Source organism: Schistocerca americana, chromosome X, assembly GCF_021461395.2.
Source record: "Schistocerca americana isolate TAMUIC-IGC-003095 chromosome X, iqSchAmer2.1, whole genome shotgun sequence".
Classification (NCBI taxonomy): Eukaryota; Metazoa; Arthropoda; class Insecta; order Orthoptera; family Acrididae; genus Schistocerca; species Schistocerca americana.
Window position 1 is genome coordinate 667947274 of NC_060130.1, and position 19429 is coordinate 667966702.

At 37.1% G+C, this 19429-nt stretch overlaps 1 protein-coding gene across 2 annotated transcripts in view; it reads left to right on the top strand.

Annotated features, from left to right (window-relative positions):
- The window catches only part of LOC124555092 (segment polarity protein dishevelled homolog DVL-3), a 126097-nt gene that overhangs the window by 89599 nt on the left and 17069 nt on the right, over positions 1-19429 (top strand). For both annotated transcript variants that reach the window (XM_047128887.1, XM_047128886.1), the window contains exon 11: positions 14396-14530. In XM_047128887.1, coding sequence (XP_046984843.1) covers positions 14396-14530 — 135 coding nt within the window. The remainder of the gene's footprint in view (positions 1-14395; positions 14531-19429) is intronic.

Sequence of the window (19429 nt, forward strand, 5' to 3'; positions counted from 1 at the left end):
ATCAAAAGTAGAGAAAATGGATTGTCAATAAATACAAAAAATTAATACAATTTGAAGTGGTAAATCAAAAAATGTGTAATTGCACATTGTACAATCTTCGTGTTGAGTATTTGAATAATCAGTATTGTTGTTGTAGCTGAAGGTAAGCACTCAAACAATATGTTTTGATAGGCTAATTTGTATATTTTATATACAAACAAGTCTGAATCTGCTATGCTTCAAGCCAGGATATTCATGAGCTTTCAAAATTGCTTGTTATAAGTTAATAAACTATTGTATAAAAGCATAAGATTTGCGTGTGGTTTAGGGAATGTAACTATGCTAATAAGAAATATTTTTACATTATAAAATATATACAAATATAATAAAACCACAGAAAATGCTCGTAAGATTATAAAATCTAGATCATCATAATGGAATGCTATGTTGCTTTAGAAGGTTTAACCCCGCAATGCATGTTGGTGCATATATCCATTGTCGCCCAGTTTCCATCGTCATTATAAAGCAACAGTAGTTTTTTAAGGCTCTATCTTTGCAGCAGTGATACATTGCTGAATCGCCACTTTCAATTGTTGTTGTCATTATTGGCAATTTTCACAGTGTCAGTCTTCTGTGATGACATTGTACAATCTTCGTGTTGAGTGTTTGAATAATCAATATTGTTGTTGTAGCTGAAGGTAAGCACTCAAACAATATATTTTGATAGGCTAATTTGTATATTTTATATACAAACAAGTCTGAATCTGCTATGCTAGCAGGATATTCATGAGCTTTCAAAATTGCTTGTTATAGGTTAATACATTATTGTATAAAATGAACTAAGTGACCATTGCACCCTGCTACTTTGGTGGATCAGATGGAGCTGATTGTCATAAATCATCACCAGCCATTCTATTAAGACAAAAGTCAACTGTAATCAGTTAAGGAAATGTCACAAGTGGACAAGAAGCTTCTACAACTTAGGTCTGTGCATGATTTTACTGAAGATGCCCAAATTTGTTCATACCGTAATACCTTGTTCATAACAAAATTTAAGTTCCTGCAGAAGACTTGCTGCACCCGTTTGGTAAAGAAAAACTCGTAATGAAGAAGGCTTTAACACCAGTAATCATTTGAAATGTCTGATAGGTTGAAGTTATTGACTAATGAAGCTTTTCAACCTCATCAGAACATTTGTACCAAATGTAGATGATAAATGGCCCAAAAGGAATCATCCCACCAGGATAAGCAAGAATCATCCACTGAAGACATGGATGTTGTTGTTGCTAGCTTTACTGCTAATACTTCATCGTCGTCATCAGCTGGAGAGCCACAATTTAAGCTTCAACATATCAGCAAAAGGTATTCAATGGGATACATTAAGCGCAAAGTTCTGAAAGCCCAAGTCAAGATTTCTAGGGTAATTGCCACAGCTGCTGGTGTGAGCTAAGTAGATATTGCTCAAATACAAACAGAAGAATGCCAAAAATGTAAAGATATGGACATCTTAATTCAAGAACTTAAGATTAAGCTTCAGACTTAAAGCAATTGCAGTAAATTTCAAATTTTGACCCTGGCCCCAAATTGCTGGACTATTGAAAAATGGCCAAGGAATTTGCTGCTTCAACTAAAATAGTGAAGAAGGCTAGGAAACTAAGAATGGTACATGGGGTTTTGGCGACATCTGCAAACCGGAGAGGGGGAAAAGGTCAATTACGAAGTAAAACAAAATGTACCCACTTTATTTTTAATTATATGCGAGTTTTATCATTTATGCTCAGGCAAGAAATGATTGTGTTTCAGTAAGAATAAATGGGGTAAAGATTCACAAGCAGAAATGCCTACTCCTTTGTAACCTGTAAGAAATGTTCATTGCTTGTTGTAAGCATCATGGAAATCAGCTGAGCCTCTCAAAATGTTGCAAGCTCAGGTCGAAATGATGTACTACAGTTGGTGCTTCTGGATCACATTCAGTATGTGTATGTGCAATTCATCAGAATGTCAAATTAATGTTGGCTTCAGCAACATCCATCCAAGATGACTACAAGGATTTGATAAAAAAAAAAAAAAAAACTGTATGCAGTTTGGAATCAAAAGATTTTATGCCGCAACATTGTGAAGAATGTCCAGAAAAAATGTAACTAGAGGCTTTTCTTGAAGGTGCTTTTAAAGACAGTGACCCTGAAGAAACACTGGAACACAAACAAGCAATGGGTCTATACCAACAGAAACACATTATTAGACACGTCAGAGTGGGATTTTGCTGAAAATCCCCCCCCTCCCTGCAAGATGCTGTGCAAGGATTTTATTGGGAGAATAGTTAGGCCACATTACATCCATTTGTTTTCTATTTTGGTGGCAAAGAATGTCACAGTATTAGTGTTTGTATGACCAGCGACTGTGTCTGTCAAGATGCCATTGCTGTCCATGCCTTTCAAATAAAGTTAATTCCTTGTTTAAAGACAAAGATTGAAAACATTAAGAACATATATTACTTTAGTGATGGTTCAGCTGCTCAATATAAGAATTTCAGAAATTTCATCAATTTACGTGTGCACGAAAAGGATTTTGGCATCACTGCCAAATGGAATTTTTTTTTTTTTTAACAAGCCATGATAAATCACCTTGGGAAGGCACTGGAGGAACATAAGAAAGACTAGCAGCCCATGCTAGTATGCAGAGACCCTTAGACAACCAAATATTGACTCCATATGATCTGTTAAAATTTTGTGGTGATAATATTCCAGCATAAAGCTTTTTTTGTGTACTAAAAGAAAAAATTGAAAAAATTCAGTCTAATAAGAAACAAGGTTTGCCATGGGACATATAATCTCTGGAAAAAGAGAAAATCGTCAATTTAAGCCATTTAATTGTAATCACCTATGAGTAAGCAGAGTTTCCAATGATGCTACAGCATTCACAGTTAATGCCGTCGGTGCAGAAGAAGAAATTTCAGCAATCTCAATTGCAAGTTAACAACCACGACTGTATGTTGCATGTGTGTATGAGAATTTTTGGTGATTTGGAAACGTGTTAAGTCTGACATGAACAACAAGATGTCCTCATCAGCTTTATGAACCCACAAGGTCCTGCTCTTTCCTTCCACTGGCCAACTGCTAAAGACACCTGCTGGATTCCTGAGCAACATATTTTCATGACTTTAGAAGCACCATCAACACCATCATCAGGAAGACAATGCAGTTATCCACTATCTGTCCTTGACAAAATTGTAGAACTGTTAAACAAAAATGGAACTGACCCTTTAGTATTTTTGTTTTGCAAATTTGCTGTTTTGTGTATTATTCTTGCTTTTATGGCATGTGTTAAATTAATGTTTGAAACTGATTTATATACTCAAATAAAATAAATTAATTATGGGACTTAATGAGTAAAATATTTCACTTTTCAATTTTCTCAAAATGCTGAAATAATAACTTCTGAATCATATTCTTATTCATCGATATGCAAGATCCAGAAATTAAACAGTATAACTTTGAAGTCTTAAAGCATGCTCTTTCCAGCAGTATCAAGAAAAAATGATTGAACAAGACACAGTTGAGATATTGCCCCCCAAAAATACCCTAAAATTTGCACGTAGAAAATTTTGGCCAAATTTGCAGAATCATATATTTTTATGGAGGCATCCAGTGTTAATTAAATTTGCTCCATATATAGACATCATAGGTAGGAATAACCCTCTGAAGTTTTGGTGTGATTGGTTCATATGAAGAGTAGCAGCGGTCACTCAAACCTTGGCTCTCAGAATAGCGTGATGAATTTTTTAGCCACTTCAGAGGCTTGTATCTATATTTAGCTGTGGCTAAATCCCTAATTTTTGCCACGGTGTGATTCAGCATAAAAAGTTGTCTTTGTATATTAAAGCAAATGACCAAATGTTTGCTAGAACTTTTAAAAAAGCGTAGCAAACTTGCCGCATTTGCACCTTCGTATGTGATGCAAAGATGAGTAGCCTCTCTTTAAAAGCCCCTAAAAATTCAGCCACCAAAGAAACTGGAGTGAAATTTGGTATACAACCATCAAAGACCATCTAGAATCTTCACACCAAATTTCATTAGATTTGGAGATGGCAGAGTGGGGCCCTGGTTCCCTTGATGTGGAGTGGCCCGTATGCTATTTCCAACTATGATTATTTTGAAATGAGTTATGAAAACAGATTTTCTAAAAGTTGACTGAATGTGATCCAATTTTTGGTATTTTTACAAAATTCAAGTTTGATGTTGTTGTTGTTGTTGTTGTTGTTGTTGTCATGTTCAGCATGCATTTACTCTACCAGATATAAGAATCCAAAGTTTACATTTTTTTGTGCCAGTCGTTCATGCCTAACTTTGATTCAAATTATCTAGCATTGTTAGCCATGTTGGAGAATTGAATACAATTTTCTTTGCAGTTAAAACCACAGTCTTTTCAGTGAGACTAGTTTGTAAAGTTTTATAGAACCCAGTGTTTTGCCAAATCAGTTCGAAGATACTGCATTTTTTATGTTTTTACAAAATCTTAAAGTTTGCAATACTTTATTCAGTACTGGAAAGCAGTAAATAAATGAATCTTTCTATTTGAGAACATTGTATTGTTAGGTTACACCATGCCAAGTTTCACGTTCATCATACCTTTAGTCCCTGAGATATGAGAAGTCGAACTTTGTTAATTTTTTTTTGGGCAACTGTGCCTAAAATTTTCTAGGTAAATATGGCTCATAAAATTCTTTTCATTATTATTTTTAAGAGATCACATTAAGTTGTATATGTCGGCTAAGTTTCATTTCTTTCAACAAAATACTGCCCGGGATGTAACAGCTCAAAATTGTCAGAAATTCTTACCGGCTCTGTGCAAAGTTAGACATTGAGTCAAACAAATGACTATATTTTGTCCAGTATTGGGGTCGCGTGCTGCAGATTTGTTTGTATGTCTTCCCATCAAAGGGTAAGTGTTAATGTGTAAGGATGTAGTTTGTCAGGTGCATGAGGAATGAGGTGATGGGTCTGGTGTCTGTAGGACATTGGAAGGTAATTTTCAACTCTGTCTTAAAGCTTAGCGACACATACAGTCTTGTTAACACTGTGGTGAGGAAGGTCATGGGATACCTCCTAATATTGTGTTGGAAATCCGCTGCAGAAATATTGATCCACGCTGCCTCTATAGCCATCCATAATTCAGAAAGTGTTGCTGGTGCAGGATTTTGTGCACGATCTGACCTCTCAGTTATGTCTTGTAAACGTTCGATGGATTCATTTCAGGCAATGTGGGTGACCAAATTATTCACTCAAATTGCCCAGAATGTTCTTCAAACCAATTGCAAATGTTTGGGGCTCTATGACATGGCACATTGTCATCCATAAAAATTCCCTGATTGTTTAGGAGTGTTAAGTCCGTGAATGGCTGCAAATGGTCTACATGTATCCGAACGTCTACATCTACATTGCTGCTCTGCAAATCCACTTAAGTGCCTGGCAGATGGTTCATTAAACCACCTTCACACTAATTCTCGGTTTTTCCACTCTTGAATAGCGCGCGGAAAAAGTGAACAACTATATCTTTCTGTGCAAGCTCTGATTTCCCTTATTTTATTATGATGATTGTTTCTTCCTATGTAGGTCTGCATCAGCAAAATATTTTCACTTTCAGAGGAGAAAGTTGGTGATTGAAATTTCGTGAGAAGATCCTGCCATACTGAAAAACATCCATTTTTTAACAATTTCCACCCCCAAATCTTTCCATTCAATGATTGGTTCAGCTGGACCAGAGGACCCAGTCCATTCCATGTAAACACAGCCCACACCATTATGGAGCCACCACCACCAGCTTGCACAGTGCCTTGTTGACAACTTCGTTCCATGGCTTGGTGGGTTCTGTGCTGCACTTGAACCGTACTGAGAGGTACTGTGGGCAGTGTTATGCTGCTAGCAAAGGCTCAGGCTCTTGCGTCAGTTGTCTGCTGCCATAATCCGTTAACGCCAAATTTCGCCTCATTGCCATAACGGATACATTTGTTGTACATCCCAAACTGATTTCTGCAGTTATTTCACGCATTGTTGCTTGCCTGTTAGCACTAACAACTCTCCCGCAAATGCTGCTGCTCTTGGTCAATTACATGAAGGCCGTCAGCCGCTGCGTTGTCTGTGGTGAGAGGTAATGCCTGAAATTTGGTATTCTCAGCACTCTCTCGACACTGTGTATCTCGGAACATTGAATTCTCTAACAATTTCTGAAATGGAATATTCCATGCTTCTAGCTCCAACTACCATTCCAGGTTCAAAGTCTGTAAATTCCCGCTTTTCAGTCATAATCATGTCGGAAACTTTTTCACGTGTATCACCTGAGAACAAATGAGAGCTTCCATCCATGCACCGCCCTTTTATAGCTTGTGTACGCAACACTACTGTGCATATCGCTATCCCATGACTTTTGTCACCTCAATCTATGTCCTTATCGCTGTCTCAGCACCTCATCCATACAGGGAGCTGCTACCTTTATAACTTTCATTATTTATTCACCACCAGTGACTGTCTATTATCAAATTAATGAGAGTGGTAGGTATCTGCAGTGGTGAATATGAATAAATAATGCATTGCAACAAAAGGTGCTAAACTATTGCAAGGATGTGAGGGTACCACAAGGAAGTCATTAAACTTGAATTAAAAATGTGAAGTTTATCCCTCATATTTTTCAGTTGCGTTGGAAATGTGTTTATTGATGCAGTACATATTGATTTAACACATGTGATGTGGTTAAAAAAGTGTCACCAAATTGCAAATACTTTTGTGATCAGTGTTCAGGTCATTCTTTTGGAACAAGCTGATGTTATTAGGTACACATCCCACTCGCAGATATAAGTTACAGGATTACACAGTCAGAATACAGTGCCATATAAACAATCTCCCGAAGTTGTTATACTGATGTAGCAGATCGTACAGATTATGCTTTCTAATTTAAGAATATTATTTGTGAATACAGAGCTATTACAAAAGGGCATATAGATTAAAAATAGGTGAAGTAAACAAGCTTCACATTGATGCATAGTGATGATTGAAATTTTTCTTATAGTGCAGGTAGTAACACTAAGTTTTGAAGAACAATGTAAATGTGATACATCCAAGTTATCTTATCATCGTTCTTCAGTTCTAAAAATTTCAAGCATTTAGTGTAGCTGATCATTTGATCATCCCATGATGATAAATTTGCACTTAATCCAGAGTTTTGTTTTGCAAACTGTACACATCTTATTTTGTTACAACTGTGCAATGAAATGTTCTGTGTAAGTCACAAGTTGATATTTGACACTATCCTATATGCTAGATCATTTATATTCCACTCCACGTCTTTCACAGTGACACTTGTAAATAGAAAACTTTTAAATTTTTTGTCACATTTAACTGTATATAATTGATACAGATGAATACAGACGAAACAAAAAAAAAAAGTGTCGGGCTTAGAACAAAACCCTGTAGTACCTGTCTCTGTCCCTCACCCTCCCTGAACTTTACAATAGCCGTTAAGAGCAAGCATGTCTCTTTATGTCGACTCTCGAAGGTATCTTTTTGCTTCTTATTTTCTAAATAGGAATAGATTCATTGGTGAGTGTTTCCTATTTCGTACAGAAGTGTACCACAACCCACCAAATATGTGCTTTTAACAAATTGAAAAAGAAATAAACTGTCTTCATTTCACTGTTTATACACTGCGTTCTCAGACCCCTTTGGGAACAGTGTTAGCAAGAAAATTAGTCTATAATGGTCTGCATTACCTTTGTTTCTGTTTATAAAATGGTTTTGATTTTTTAACGTGTATGGTAATTAACTGCTTCAGAAAGACACATTGGACAAGGGACGTTGTATCCCATTAATGTATGGTGTATTGATCTTTTTAAGCCTAGTTATGGTATTTTATCATAGCCATGTGAATGTCTGCTCTTCAGTGATTTATGAATTGATTAGATTTCCTTCTTGCTTGTTCCCTTAAACTGTGTGATACATAACTACATGGAACATTACCTTATAAAAGTGCTGCATACTTTTCTATACCAGTAATATATATATTCAACTCACCAGCTGCTTGAAAAAGAGTGGTTAGTGGAACTCTTTGTTCTGGTCTTTCCTGCGGGCAAGGGTAAACAGTGAGGAAGTCCAAGCATATGTGATAAGCTGGCAAGAGGAAATGGCAATGTGATTGGAAGACTCTGATGTGACAGCACTCATTCATCAGGTTCTCAACAGTTCAGGCAAATAGAATTAAACTACTTAATGGGGATTTTGGGCATATTCAAGAAACTGGTGAACTCACTTGCCTTGAGGCTGCCAGAAAGACATTTGCTTTACTAAAGTATTGTACGTCTGGAGGCAGTAACAGATACTTTTTAGTCGTTCTCCCTCCTTACTATCCTCACTTCCCCACCCTCCCAGGTGAAAAGGATTGTGTTACTTGCCGTATGATTTAAGGTACTCTCGACAAACTAGGGGCATGGTGAGTAGAAGAGAGAGTGTGCTGACTCCACTAGTCCACCGGTTCTGTTGCTAGATGTCAGTTGCTCCGCTTGTGATTCACAGAAGTACATGTTACCATGGCAAAGGTAGCACACGAACTAATTCATTCATGAAATTTATGTAATGAAATTAAAAGTGCATGGATTTGATTAACTGACCTCAGTGGGCATCAGTTCTCAGCTAGTTTAGAAAGTTTTTGAAGAGTCTTGGACATTTTCAAAGACTTCAGCTCCTTCTGAATTTGTGAAAAACTGGCATTGGATATAATGAAGAATCAACTTAGGAACATTGTCCATCCTATGATCTTCACACTGTCCAGTGTTTGATATTTCAACACTAATGTCAATTAGGTTCAAACTATGTAAACATTCTTTTAAAAAAGTCACCACATAAACTGCCCTCATGAAGTTTTTTATCATGACTATTCATTTTCCATCTGGATAAGAAATTGAAAACACCTTTCGATGGGCACGTAAACAACGTCTTTCCTGTAGAAGAGCCATAATCTCTAAAGAGAGTGGCTTGTCAGATAAATTCCCATTTAGAAGGCACAAACACTTTGGCCATTTTGTGACTCTTCTTGCTTGATGCACCGTGTAACCTGCCAAATAATAAACTGAACATTCTTTTCCTGAGGTGGTTTCAAGACTCTGGCATGTGTGATGGATCAAGACTCTGGTGTATGTGTTGGATCAAGTTGAGCCTCTGCGAAGTTATGTGATACATGCAACATTTTTTAAATCATGTCTTCCAGTTTCAGAACTCTGTATCTGTTCTTTTGCTCCAAATCTCTTAGCTAACATCAACATCTGGCTTACATATGGTTTCAAAGAACATTCACATTTATGTTCAGATTCTATCAGAAGATAATGCAAGTTTAAAAGGAGTGTAAACACACTGTAACATGTACAAGTTGAAGAAGTCTATTTACTGCCGGAAGATCATTGTGTCTCGGAGACCTTATGATACCAAAATGACATTCAAGTGAACCCTTATTAAATTTTGCTATCAGGACATAGCTGAAACCTCTTTTCCACAAGTATTCAGATATTTCTAAGGTACTTTCAGTGGTTACTCTTGGAGACTGGAAAGTTCTTTTGGAATCAAATCCCTTGCTTCTACCTGCAAGGATGTCGCCATTTCATTAATATTTTGTGAGCCTCTTTTCATACATGTTGCGAATGATTCCATTGATTCACTGCCTTTGAATCCTGTCGCTTCAATTTCGCTGAACGGTTTTTTATTCTGTTGCCTACTGAGTTGCTGAATAATGCTGAGCTAATCGTATGTTCTTACGTTGAAATCACTTCGGATCGGCGTGGGTGGAAGTTAATTTGTGGCAAAGTTTTAATCCTGCGAACTCTGGAGAATTATCTTATTCATAAACTTTTCAATAGAAATTACAGTTGATCTCATTGTTGAAAAGTACCTCACCTTTATCACAAAAATTATTTTGTGTTCATTTTTATCACATGAAGAGTGTCTGAAAGTGCCCAGATTATTCTGGTTTCCTTAACTGGATTTGATATAAATCAAGTAACTTTATTTCTTATACCACTAATTTCCTAGACATTGCAATTAGAAGTGAATGCAGTAAATTGCATTGCAACTTGCATACACCACAACAGGTTGTATCCATTTGTGGAGCAGAGGAACCAACATAAACACCAGAGCCTAATTTACAGCTTTATTCATACAGTCATATGTAATATATTCCACTAACTTGGTGAAACCATCAATTTTGAATGAAGATGTTATTGAAATGCGGTTGTTCTTGAAGCTTAACTTCATCAAAAATCGGAACACTTGAGTTTTTCTCTTCATCTTGTTCTTCTTGAAAATAATTTTTAATTGCTTCCACATCGTGCGTATTGCTTCCATATGGGCGTTTGAGACTTTCAATAAATTTCGGAGGTGGGTTTCGGAAGGAAGTGGCAACAGTCCATGCTTACAACAATGTCTGTATCTTTGGGCAACTTAATTTTAAAAGCACACTGTTCAGCAGAAACTCATTATCTTACTACATTCCCTTATTGTTTTCCAACTGACATTTCTTTATTACAGTGTCTTCTGTGTTTTTCTGTTTCTTACTAAGTTTAGAATGATGAGATGTGATGGAGCCATCTTACACTTCATGTGAGAGCTGCTTTCGCAGAAGTATGATTTCAGCATTCACTTTTCGTTTATTACGTAGTCACACGACTTCCTGTTTCTTACACTTCTATGTTCTTTTTATTGAAATTACTGGTGTGTCCAGTACCATTTTATTCCGTAAATTTTCCTTGACTGGAGAAACACTGAGAGACATTGTCACTTTTTGTTCAATGTTTCCTTTTCTGCAGCTTCTCTTTTGCAAGTATTTTACTGGTGATTTTATTTTGTGTAATGTTTTTGGTAGATATTTTGGTAAATTGGGAAATAAATGAGGGACCACTCCTGGTTTTAGAGATCACCTTTGTCGTAGAATTGTAATTTGTTTACCATCGGTGGCAAACTTGCTTGGCTTTGTGATAAATTCCTCGCCACAATATTAATCTCTCACAATTGTGAGTCAGATTTTTGTTTTTCGTAGGTATTGCTCTCACCCGTTTGGAAAATTATGTTTAATTTATTTATTTATTTTTTTTTTTTTGGGGGGGGGGGTGTCTATTTAATGTTTATTTTTATTTTACCTGATGGCAGATCTGCACATTGGAGTGAAACACGTGGGCATTTCTTCTTCTTCTTCTTCTTCTTCTTTATGGCCACCGCCTTCAACTGTGCAACATTCACTCACACCACCATAAAGAAACTCACAAAATAAACACAGTTACTAGCAGCATACATCTTCCGATACAGCAATCACATCAACTTGAATCTCAAGTGACAGTGTTGATCATAGTTCAGACACTGTACTGAAATTGCAGTCCTATGCACCTATGTTGGACTGTTAGCACACTTTCTGTTCTACTTGTTATGCTAGGGGTTGTATCTTATATTCTAGACAAGGCATCAAGCACATTCTCGAGCGCATTGTCATGTAAAACTGAAATGCTTATGGTTTGATTCAGTGTGATATAAATTATATTTACCATTTAAAGCACAACTGGATCATTTGTGTGGAGCTGAAAATGATTAACTTTCTAAATGGACTACAGAGATGCTACCTGTGCATAATGCATGTTGTTAAAGAACTTTTATACTTCTTTTAGTAAAGGAAAAATATTTTTGTTGGGAGGGGTGAGGATGAATTGAAGGTAGTACTAAATTGTCAATATTGAGAAACCTAACATGTTGCATTGTAAAAAAATTGCAGTATGTAGAGGGAAACCAACTTCATATCTGAAATCAGTATACCAAATTTTGTGTTAAAGAAGTCTCTGATGACAGGGAAACACAACTTCTGTCCCCCAGTAAGCAGTTTCATTACAATGTTTTCAGCAGTACCTGAAGAGAGAGAGAGAGAGAGAGAGAGAGAGAGAGAGAGAGAGAGGGGGGGGGGGGGGAGGGACAGGAGAGAGAGAGAGAGAGAGAGAGAGAGAGAGAGAGAGAGAGAGAGAGAGAGATATTTAATGTGTGGAATGTGAATGGACAGATGTTTCTATAGTTGGATTACAAATTTTGATGGATAATGCAATGGAGAATTGCATCAGATACATACCCGAGACCTAAAAAAGCCTTGGTTGAAATTTAATAACTTTAATTAAAATATGTTAATGTTACTTAAAAGTAGTAACAAAAAGTTCAGAAAGGTACCACTGTAGGTACTGACGAGTTAAATATTTATTTCAAATACATGAAAAATACACTGATGAGCCAAAACATTATGACCACTTGCTTAATAGCCTGGTAGTCCACCTTTGAAATGTAATGTAGCAGTGATTCTGTGTAGCATGGATTCTAGAAGTTCTTGATATGTTTCCAGAGGTAAGTGGCTCCAGATGTCCTTGCACATGTCTCGAAGTTCCAGTAAATTGTGGTCCAGTGGTTTGTGTATGTGGAGCTGGCATCTGATGGTGTCCCAGATGTGTTTCATATTGTTCAGCTCAGGTGAATGTAGTGGCCAAGACATGAACATGAGTTCACTATTATGCTCCTCAAACCTCTGTAGCACGATTCTGGTGATGTGACATCGACAAGGAAACATCATGTACGAAGGGATGCAGTTGATCCACAATAATGTTTATGTAGTCCACAGTTGACATAATGCCTTCAGTTACTACCATAGGTCATCTAGAAGCCCAGGTGATTGTCCACCATTGCATAATACTACCACTATCTGCCACCATCCACCACGGTGCATGTTTCAAGCAGCTGTTTGCCTGGATGACAGTGTATCGAGACATGACTGATTACTTGATGTGAGAAGAAACACAATTTGTCTGAACAGGTGATATGTTTCAAATGATCCATTGTCCAGTCTAAATGATCATGTGCCCACTACAGTCATAACTGAAGATATGATTTGCTCAACGTACAGGGATTGTCTGCTGTGGAGCCCCACATTCAGCAATGTGCACTGAATAGTGTACTCTGAAACACTTGCACAGGCACCATCATTCCTCTCTGTCATAAGATATGCCACAAATTGTCACCTGTCCTGTTTTACAGAGCAGGCAAGCTGCTGACCTCCACATTCTGTAAAGAGGCATAGGCATCCAACACCTTGTCACCTACTTTTGGTTTCTCCATCCTTAACCAGTTTCTATAGGTGCTCAGGACACTAGAATACAAACAGCTTCACTGTTTTTGAGACGCTTGTTCCCACATGCCAAGTCACACCAATCTGCCCTTTGTCAGTCAGTTATCAGTGGATTTCCCTGTTTGTGGCCTGTATTGTCACCAGAATAATTCCTAATTTGCCTCTGCTCCCTTTATATACTTCCCTAAACATGTCATGTGCCTGCAACACCACCAGGCAGCATTTTGGTTCATCAGTGTATATTATCATTGTACCTGTAGAGTTGACAGGTGACCATCTGGAGTTGCTGTCATAAGTTATTTGATGCTCATGTTTACACATAATTTTAGAATGAGTTTTCCTCTGCAGTGGAGAGTATTCTGTATTTAAACTTCCTGACAGATTGCGTGACAGGCCTTTACTTGAACATTAAAGACTGACTTTGGTGAGCAGTGCTATTCAGGCATGACTTGTGATCTGCCCTCACAGCCTTAATCCTTCAAGCGTCCAACTTGAATGCCTTAGAAGCATTTTATGTGTTACTCAGAATTATTTCTAATTTTGTGGTACACTGAGATAAATTTTTCCTCAGATTCATGTTTGTTACAGTGTTTTTAAACAGTGGAAAGTTCAGGTTGGAATATTGACAATTATGAAAAGGATAGGTTGCTACTCACCTTTCAGATGACATGTTGAGTTGCAGATGGCGGCAACAAATAGACTGTTACATACTGAGCTTTTGGCCAAAGCCTTCTTCAGAAAAGAAGAGAAAACAAACACAGGCACAAGCAGGCACATTTACTGCACACATGACCACTATCTGTGCCCACTCTGGATAGCGGTCGTGTGTGCGTGAGGTGTGCCTTCTTTATGTGTCCATATGTGTGTGAGAAAGCTAATTTTCTTTTTGATAGAATTATGATTGCCCTTGAACTTTATTTAGGTCGGCATTTTAATTGCTGATTTTCCTGTTTTCTATTTTAGTGGTGCGACTCTGTATGCATTCCATTTTCTTGTGTATTTAAATGTTTTCGAGGAGTCCTGGAAAAAAGGCTTTTGTACATTCTGATCATAAATAGGGAATAGGTGCACAGTGCAGTTTCATTTTGGGCCCTGAATTCTAACACTATAACCAAATTATGGCTGCCTACCTCCCCTGTGTGCAAGTCTGTGTAAAGCACCATAATGGAAACCATTTGCCTGGTGTAAGCTCTCATAAATCTGTGTTTCTTTTATCGAATAAATTTTATATTTGCAGGCCCTTTTGAGGATCTTCAGCTCTCAGTTAACACAGACATGTCAGTAATTGTCAGAGCAATGGCACGACCTGATTCTGGGCTGGAAATTAGAGACAGGATGTGGCTGAAAATTACAATACCCAATGCATTCATAGGTTTGTATGAAATACTTTATTTTAATTTATCTGTAGTGAAAGTAAAAATAACACTTTTAATCTTTGTAATAGATGAGAGGTGTTCATTTCTCAGCTGCCAAAAAAAAGGAGCATTTACAGCAGGAAAGTCTGTCAGACTATAGAATTATTTGTGTGTCATTCAAACTCAGCAGTGTTTATTGTCTCTCTCATCAATATTATTAAGACCTTATTTATATGTATCAGGTTTTCTTTCCTGTGACAAACAGTTTAAGAAAATGTGTTTGCACAATCAGTAAATAAAGTTTTAACTGTGCTTTTAACTATATAGTGTTGTAAAGTTTTGTTTGAGGCTTGCATTTTCTAAACAACTGGCTAGTGAAAACATTCAATGAAGCTACATCTCTGAAGTCATTGACTATTAGCTCTAAAATATTAGAGGTATGTATAAAAGCTAAATGAAACCAGTCTACATCCATAAACTTCAGGCTATAGACCATCCCTAGTCATGGTTTTTCACTTATTACCTCATGTGTTCAGATCTTGAGAGACTGCTACAGTATACGTCAAATTGTAGAGATTACAGGGAAGGTGGACGTGTTGCTACCTTTGTTAAAAACTTTGTCAAATGTAACACAATTGATTGGAGGTTTTGTGTTTGGAGCAATGTTTTGAAGCATGTGCCTTTGGGTTGTTTGTAAATAGTTCTAGCTATGTAATTGTAACAATGTATGAATACTGTTGGGGAATCTTGATCTGTTTGTTTAAATCTAAGATAAATGTCATTGCTTGGAAACTTAACAGTAAATTTCCCCACACACTCCAGTTGCTAGACAGAACAGGTTCTTATAGTCAATTTTCCCTCTGGAATAACTCCAGATATAAGCACCCTAATTGACAGTGGTTTTATAGGCCAAAACAAAATAAAAATCACCATTAATAAAGTTCTAAGTGCTCTCTCTGTGTGATAAACTGAGGCTCACTGTTAATAACACAAATATTTGACGGAATAAAACTGTATCCCATTGATGACACTTCAAATCATGTGTCCAAAATGTAGACTAGAAACTTGGCTGTAATGAAAGAGATGTCAGTTACTGTACCAATTATTTAGTGAAGAAATTGCAACATCATTTGAAGGAGCTTTTCCGTAATGGACTAATAGGAAAGAACCCAAAGAATAGTAAAAAGAAAAGGTAAGTGTGTCTTACACAACTGAAAGTCGAGTAAGGAAAACTTTTAAAGCATTATAAAGCAAAGGATTAACAAGTGTAGATAATATTTCTAGCCAAAACGAAAAGCCTGATCAGAAAAATTAAGTAACTTTTTGGAACACACATTTAACACTTCCTCATGTTAGGGCATATTCAGATACAGAATTAAATTTACGGTAGCATAGCACCTAAAAAAAAAAGGTAAAAAAAAAAAGACGATGATGCAGATCACAAGCTAATGTTCCACTTTTCTTCTGATTACATGTTCTAAAGCCCATGGGGAAAGTACTGTATTTGAAAATTTGGAAGCACTTTGACATGTTCAGCAAAAGAAAGTTTAAGTATATACAGGGTGTATCATAATTAATGGTGTAAACGCATACAGTTGAAAGTACACAATACTAGAAGCAAAAAAGTCTCGGTAAACATATGGTCGAAAACGCATACCTTCAGATCTACGAGCAACTTCTCATCTTCGATACTGTGAAACAAATCTTTTCTACTGGAAATTGTTTGCTTTCCATATTTTGGGAACTGGTAGTATGAACCAAAACAAGAAAGAAGAAAAAAGTCCAGTAAACATGTGCCCTAAAATGCATTCCTGAAGAGCTATGAGCACTTGTTCATCCTTGCTACTTTGAAACACAACTCTTCTAATGATAAAGTGCTAGTAACTTTTAAGGTATGTGTTTTAGAGCACATGTTTGCTGTGCATTTTTTTCTTATTTTGGTCCATACTACCACTTCCCAAAATATGGAAAGCAAAGAACTTGCAATAGAAGAGATTTGTTTCATAGTATCGAAGATAAAAAATTGCTCGTAGCTCTTAAGGTATGCATTTTCGACTCCATGTTTACTGAGACTTTTTTGCTTCTAGTATCATACTTTCAACTTATGCGTTTATGTCATTAATTATGATACACCCTGTATATTCTTATTCACTTACAGTTTCATAGTTTTTATGTCATGTGGTCAGTTGTCTCAAAGTATTGAGCACATGGAAGTTCATTGCTGGAAGAACCCAGTGTTGAAGATGGCTTGTTATTTTTTTGAAAAATTGTGCATAAAAATGAAAACATTTATTTGGCCAAACATCCAAAACTACACCAAGCATGTGGTGTCGGGTATCTTGTCTTGTGTTCAGCAGTACTGATGTGGTAGTGACAGTTGACTGAAGAACACAGGAGTTTTGCATTTTGCGTGCTCGTGTATGCAAAATACACAATGGATTGTATTCAGATTTCCCTAGCAAAACATGACCAATCAGGGCTACCAGCTGTGACATCATTAAGTAGACAGTTGCTGGCTGGAAGTTTTAACTAGATACAATCCAGAAGTAATGTTGCTTTTTTGTGAGGGTGTGTGTTATGCTTGCTATTTTTCAAGTAAATATTGAATTGGTAGTGAAGCGAGTAAGAGAAAGTCTAATTGTACAGTTTCTCGTAGCACAACTTTGCTTACAAAGTTGGGGATATGGTTTAAAATCAGTGTTATTCTTAAAAATGTAAGTATCTCACTGAAAACAACTGATAAATTAAATTGATAGTACAAGAATATGCACAGGACGTTTCATCCCAGAGAAACATGAGGTGTGTGTGTGTGTGTGTGTGTGTGTGTGTGTGTGTGTGTGTGTGTCTATCAACATACCAACGCTTTCGTTTGGTAAGTTACAGCATCTTTGTTTTTAGATATATTTTTCCCATGTGGAATGTTTCCCTCTATCATATTCTTGTTATATACTTTGTAATTTCAACACTGTGCAATTTTCATGTATAATGTGCACCACTGATATTGGATACTCAATAACGAATGTACCCTCCTCTGGCACTAATGCACATTTTGCACCTGTTATTCATGCTGGCTACTAAACTGGTGAAGAGTTCTCGGGGGATATTGTCCCACTTCTCTCTTAAGGCAGTTTTCAGTTCCTGCACTGTTCAGGGAGTAGATGTTCATTAAGAAACATGTCTGACAAGAGCTTCACACCTGTGCTCTATAGCATTTAGGTCCAGGGAGTATGAAGGCCATTCCTTATGTTGAATTTATTTACTTTCCTATGTGTTCAACACCTCAGTGGTCCTGTTTGGGTGGGCATTGCCATCCATAAGCAGAAAGTCACTACCTGCCACACCCCTAAATAGACAGACACAATCACTGCAATAGTGCGGTGCTATAATGGTATCTCATGTAAAGATACGCATCAGCATTTGGCCATTGTGCATAAAGCCTGCAACCACACTTCAAGGCCTAGGCCGTAGCGATGAGGTTCAATAACGTTCTGTGGTTTGTAACAGCTTTCCTTCTCTCCCCACACTAACTGGTGGCCAGAATCACTTGCCACAGTGAAGCAGGATTCGTTGGAGAACATTACTCTGGACCATTGTTGCTGACCCCCGAACAACATGGTCCCTTCACTGACAAACTCTTTCACGATGGTGTGGTTGAAGTGGGATGTATTTATCAGGCTTCTGAGCATACAAACCAGTCTGATTTAATCACTATGAAATGGTTCTGGCAGAGACATATGTACCAGTAGCAGCTGCAAGGTCTGCACCTATCTGCATAGGAGTGAAATGTCTGTTCCTTTTTGCCACTAGGGCTACATATCGATTGTCTGATGATGTAGTGGTCCATCTGCAACCACCAACATGCTTTCTAATAGCATTTCCACCTTCAGCAGCTGTTTTTCATTGTGAGAAGACATTGGACACACTGATTACCATGGCCACAGTAGTGACACTTTGGCTGGCTGCAAGCCTGTCCAACTGCTCATCCCACAATTGTAAGCAATCAAATGATGTCAAACTATTCGGTCCAACAACAACCTTCATCAAACACCGTACTGCGTGACGTGTGAATGCGTGCAATGTGTCTGTGTACAGTCTTTGCTGCAGTTACCATGTCCCACCCTGTACAGTTCCTTTTACTGTCATTGGTCAGGTGTTATGTAGCAATTATTGGTTGTTCTGTAGAAATTGGCAATTGTTCCAGAGTAAGCGTAAGTTACTCCTTCAGAAATTATCAAACAGTGTATTAGCCACCATGTTTCAGGAAGTCGTTCTGCCATGGTCTGGAAAGCCAGAGAGTTCATTAAAGTTTTGTAACCTGCACAATTGCTGAATTTCTCTTTGAGATCATGCCTGCTGTGTGCTCAGAGTATAAATGCACACACACAACTCAAAAATAGATTGAAGATTGGTCCATCTGTAATGACATCAATGTCAATGGGACATTAAACCCTAATCTTCCTTCCTCCTTGAAGATTAGTGTACACATTCTAACATACCTTCTGTAACTTTGCTGTGTTTTGTGTACATTTCTGTATTTGTTCACTTGTGTAATAAAGCTTTTTCCGTCCAAGTTCTCCATGGCATATACCTTAAGTCATATGATATTCCAAGAATTTTGTGACGATGGAGAAGGCTTCCATCATCATACTTTGTAACATTTCTCAAATGTCAGGAGCATAAATTTGTAGGTTTCTGTTGTGACAGAAAACTTAGTTGTTGGATGGAATGTACACTAAATTCTCTTTTTGTATGAGTATTATAAAGTAAATGATTCAGTTTTTGATATTTGCAATATGCATTACTCCAATAATTTTTTTTTTTCTTCTATAAATTTTAAGTGAAGTGTGCTTTCACGTTAGAAAGTGTGAATTACAGGCATAATGCCTGTAACTTCATGTGAGCAATTCAAATTATAA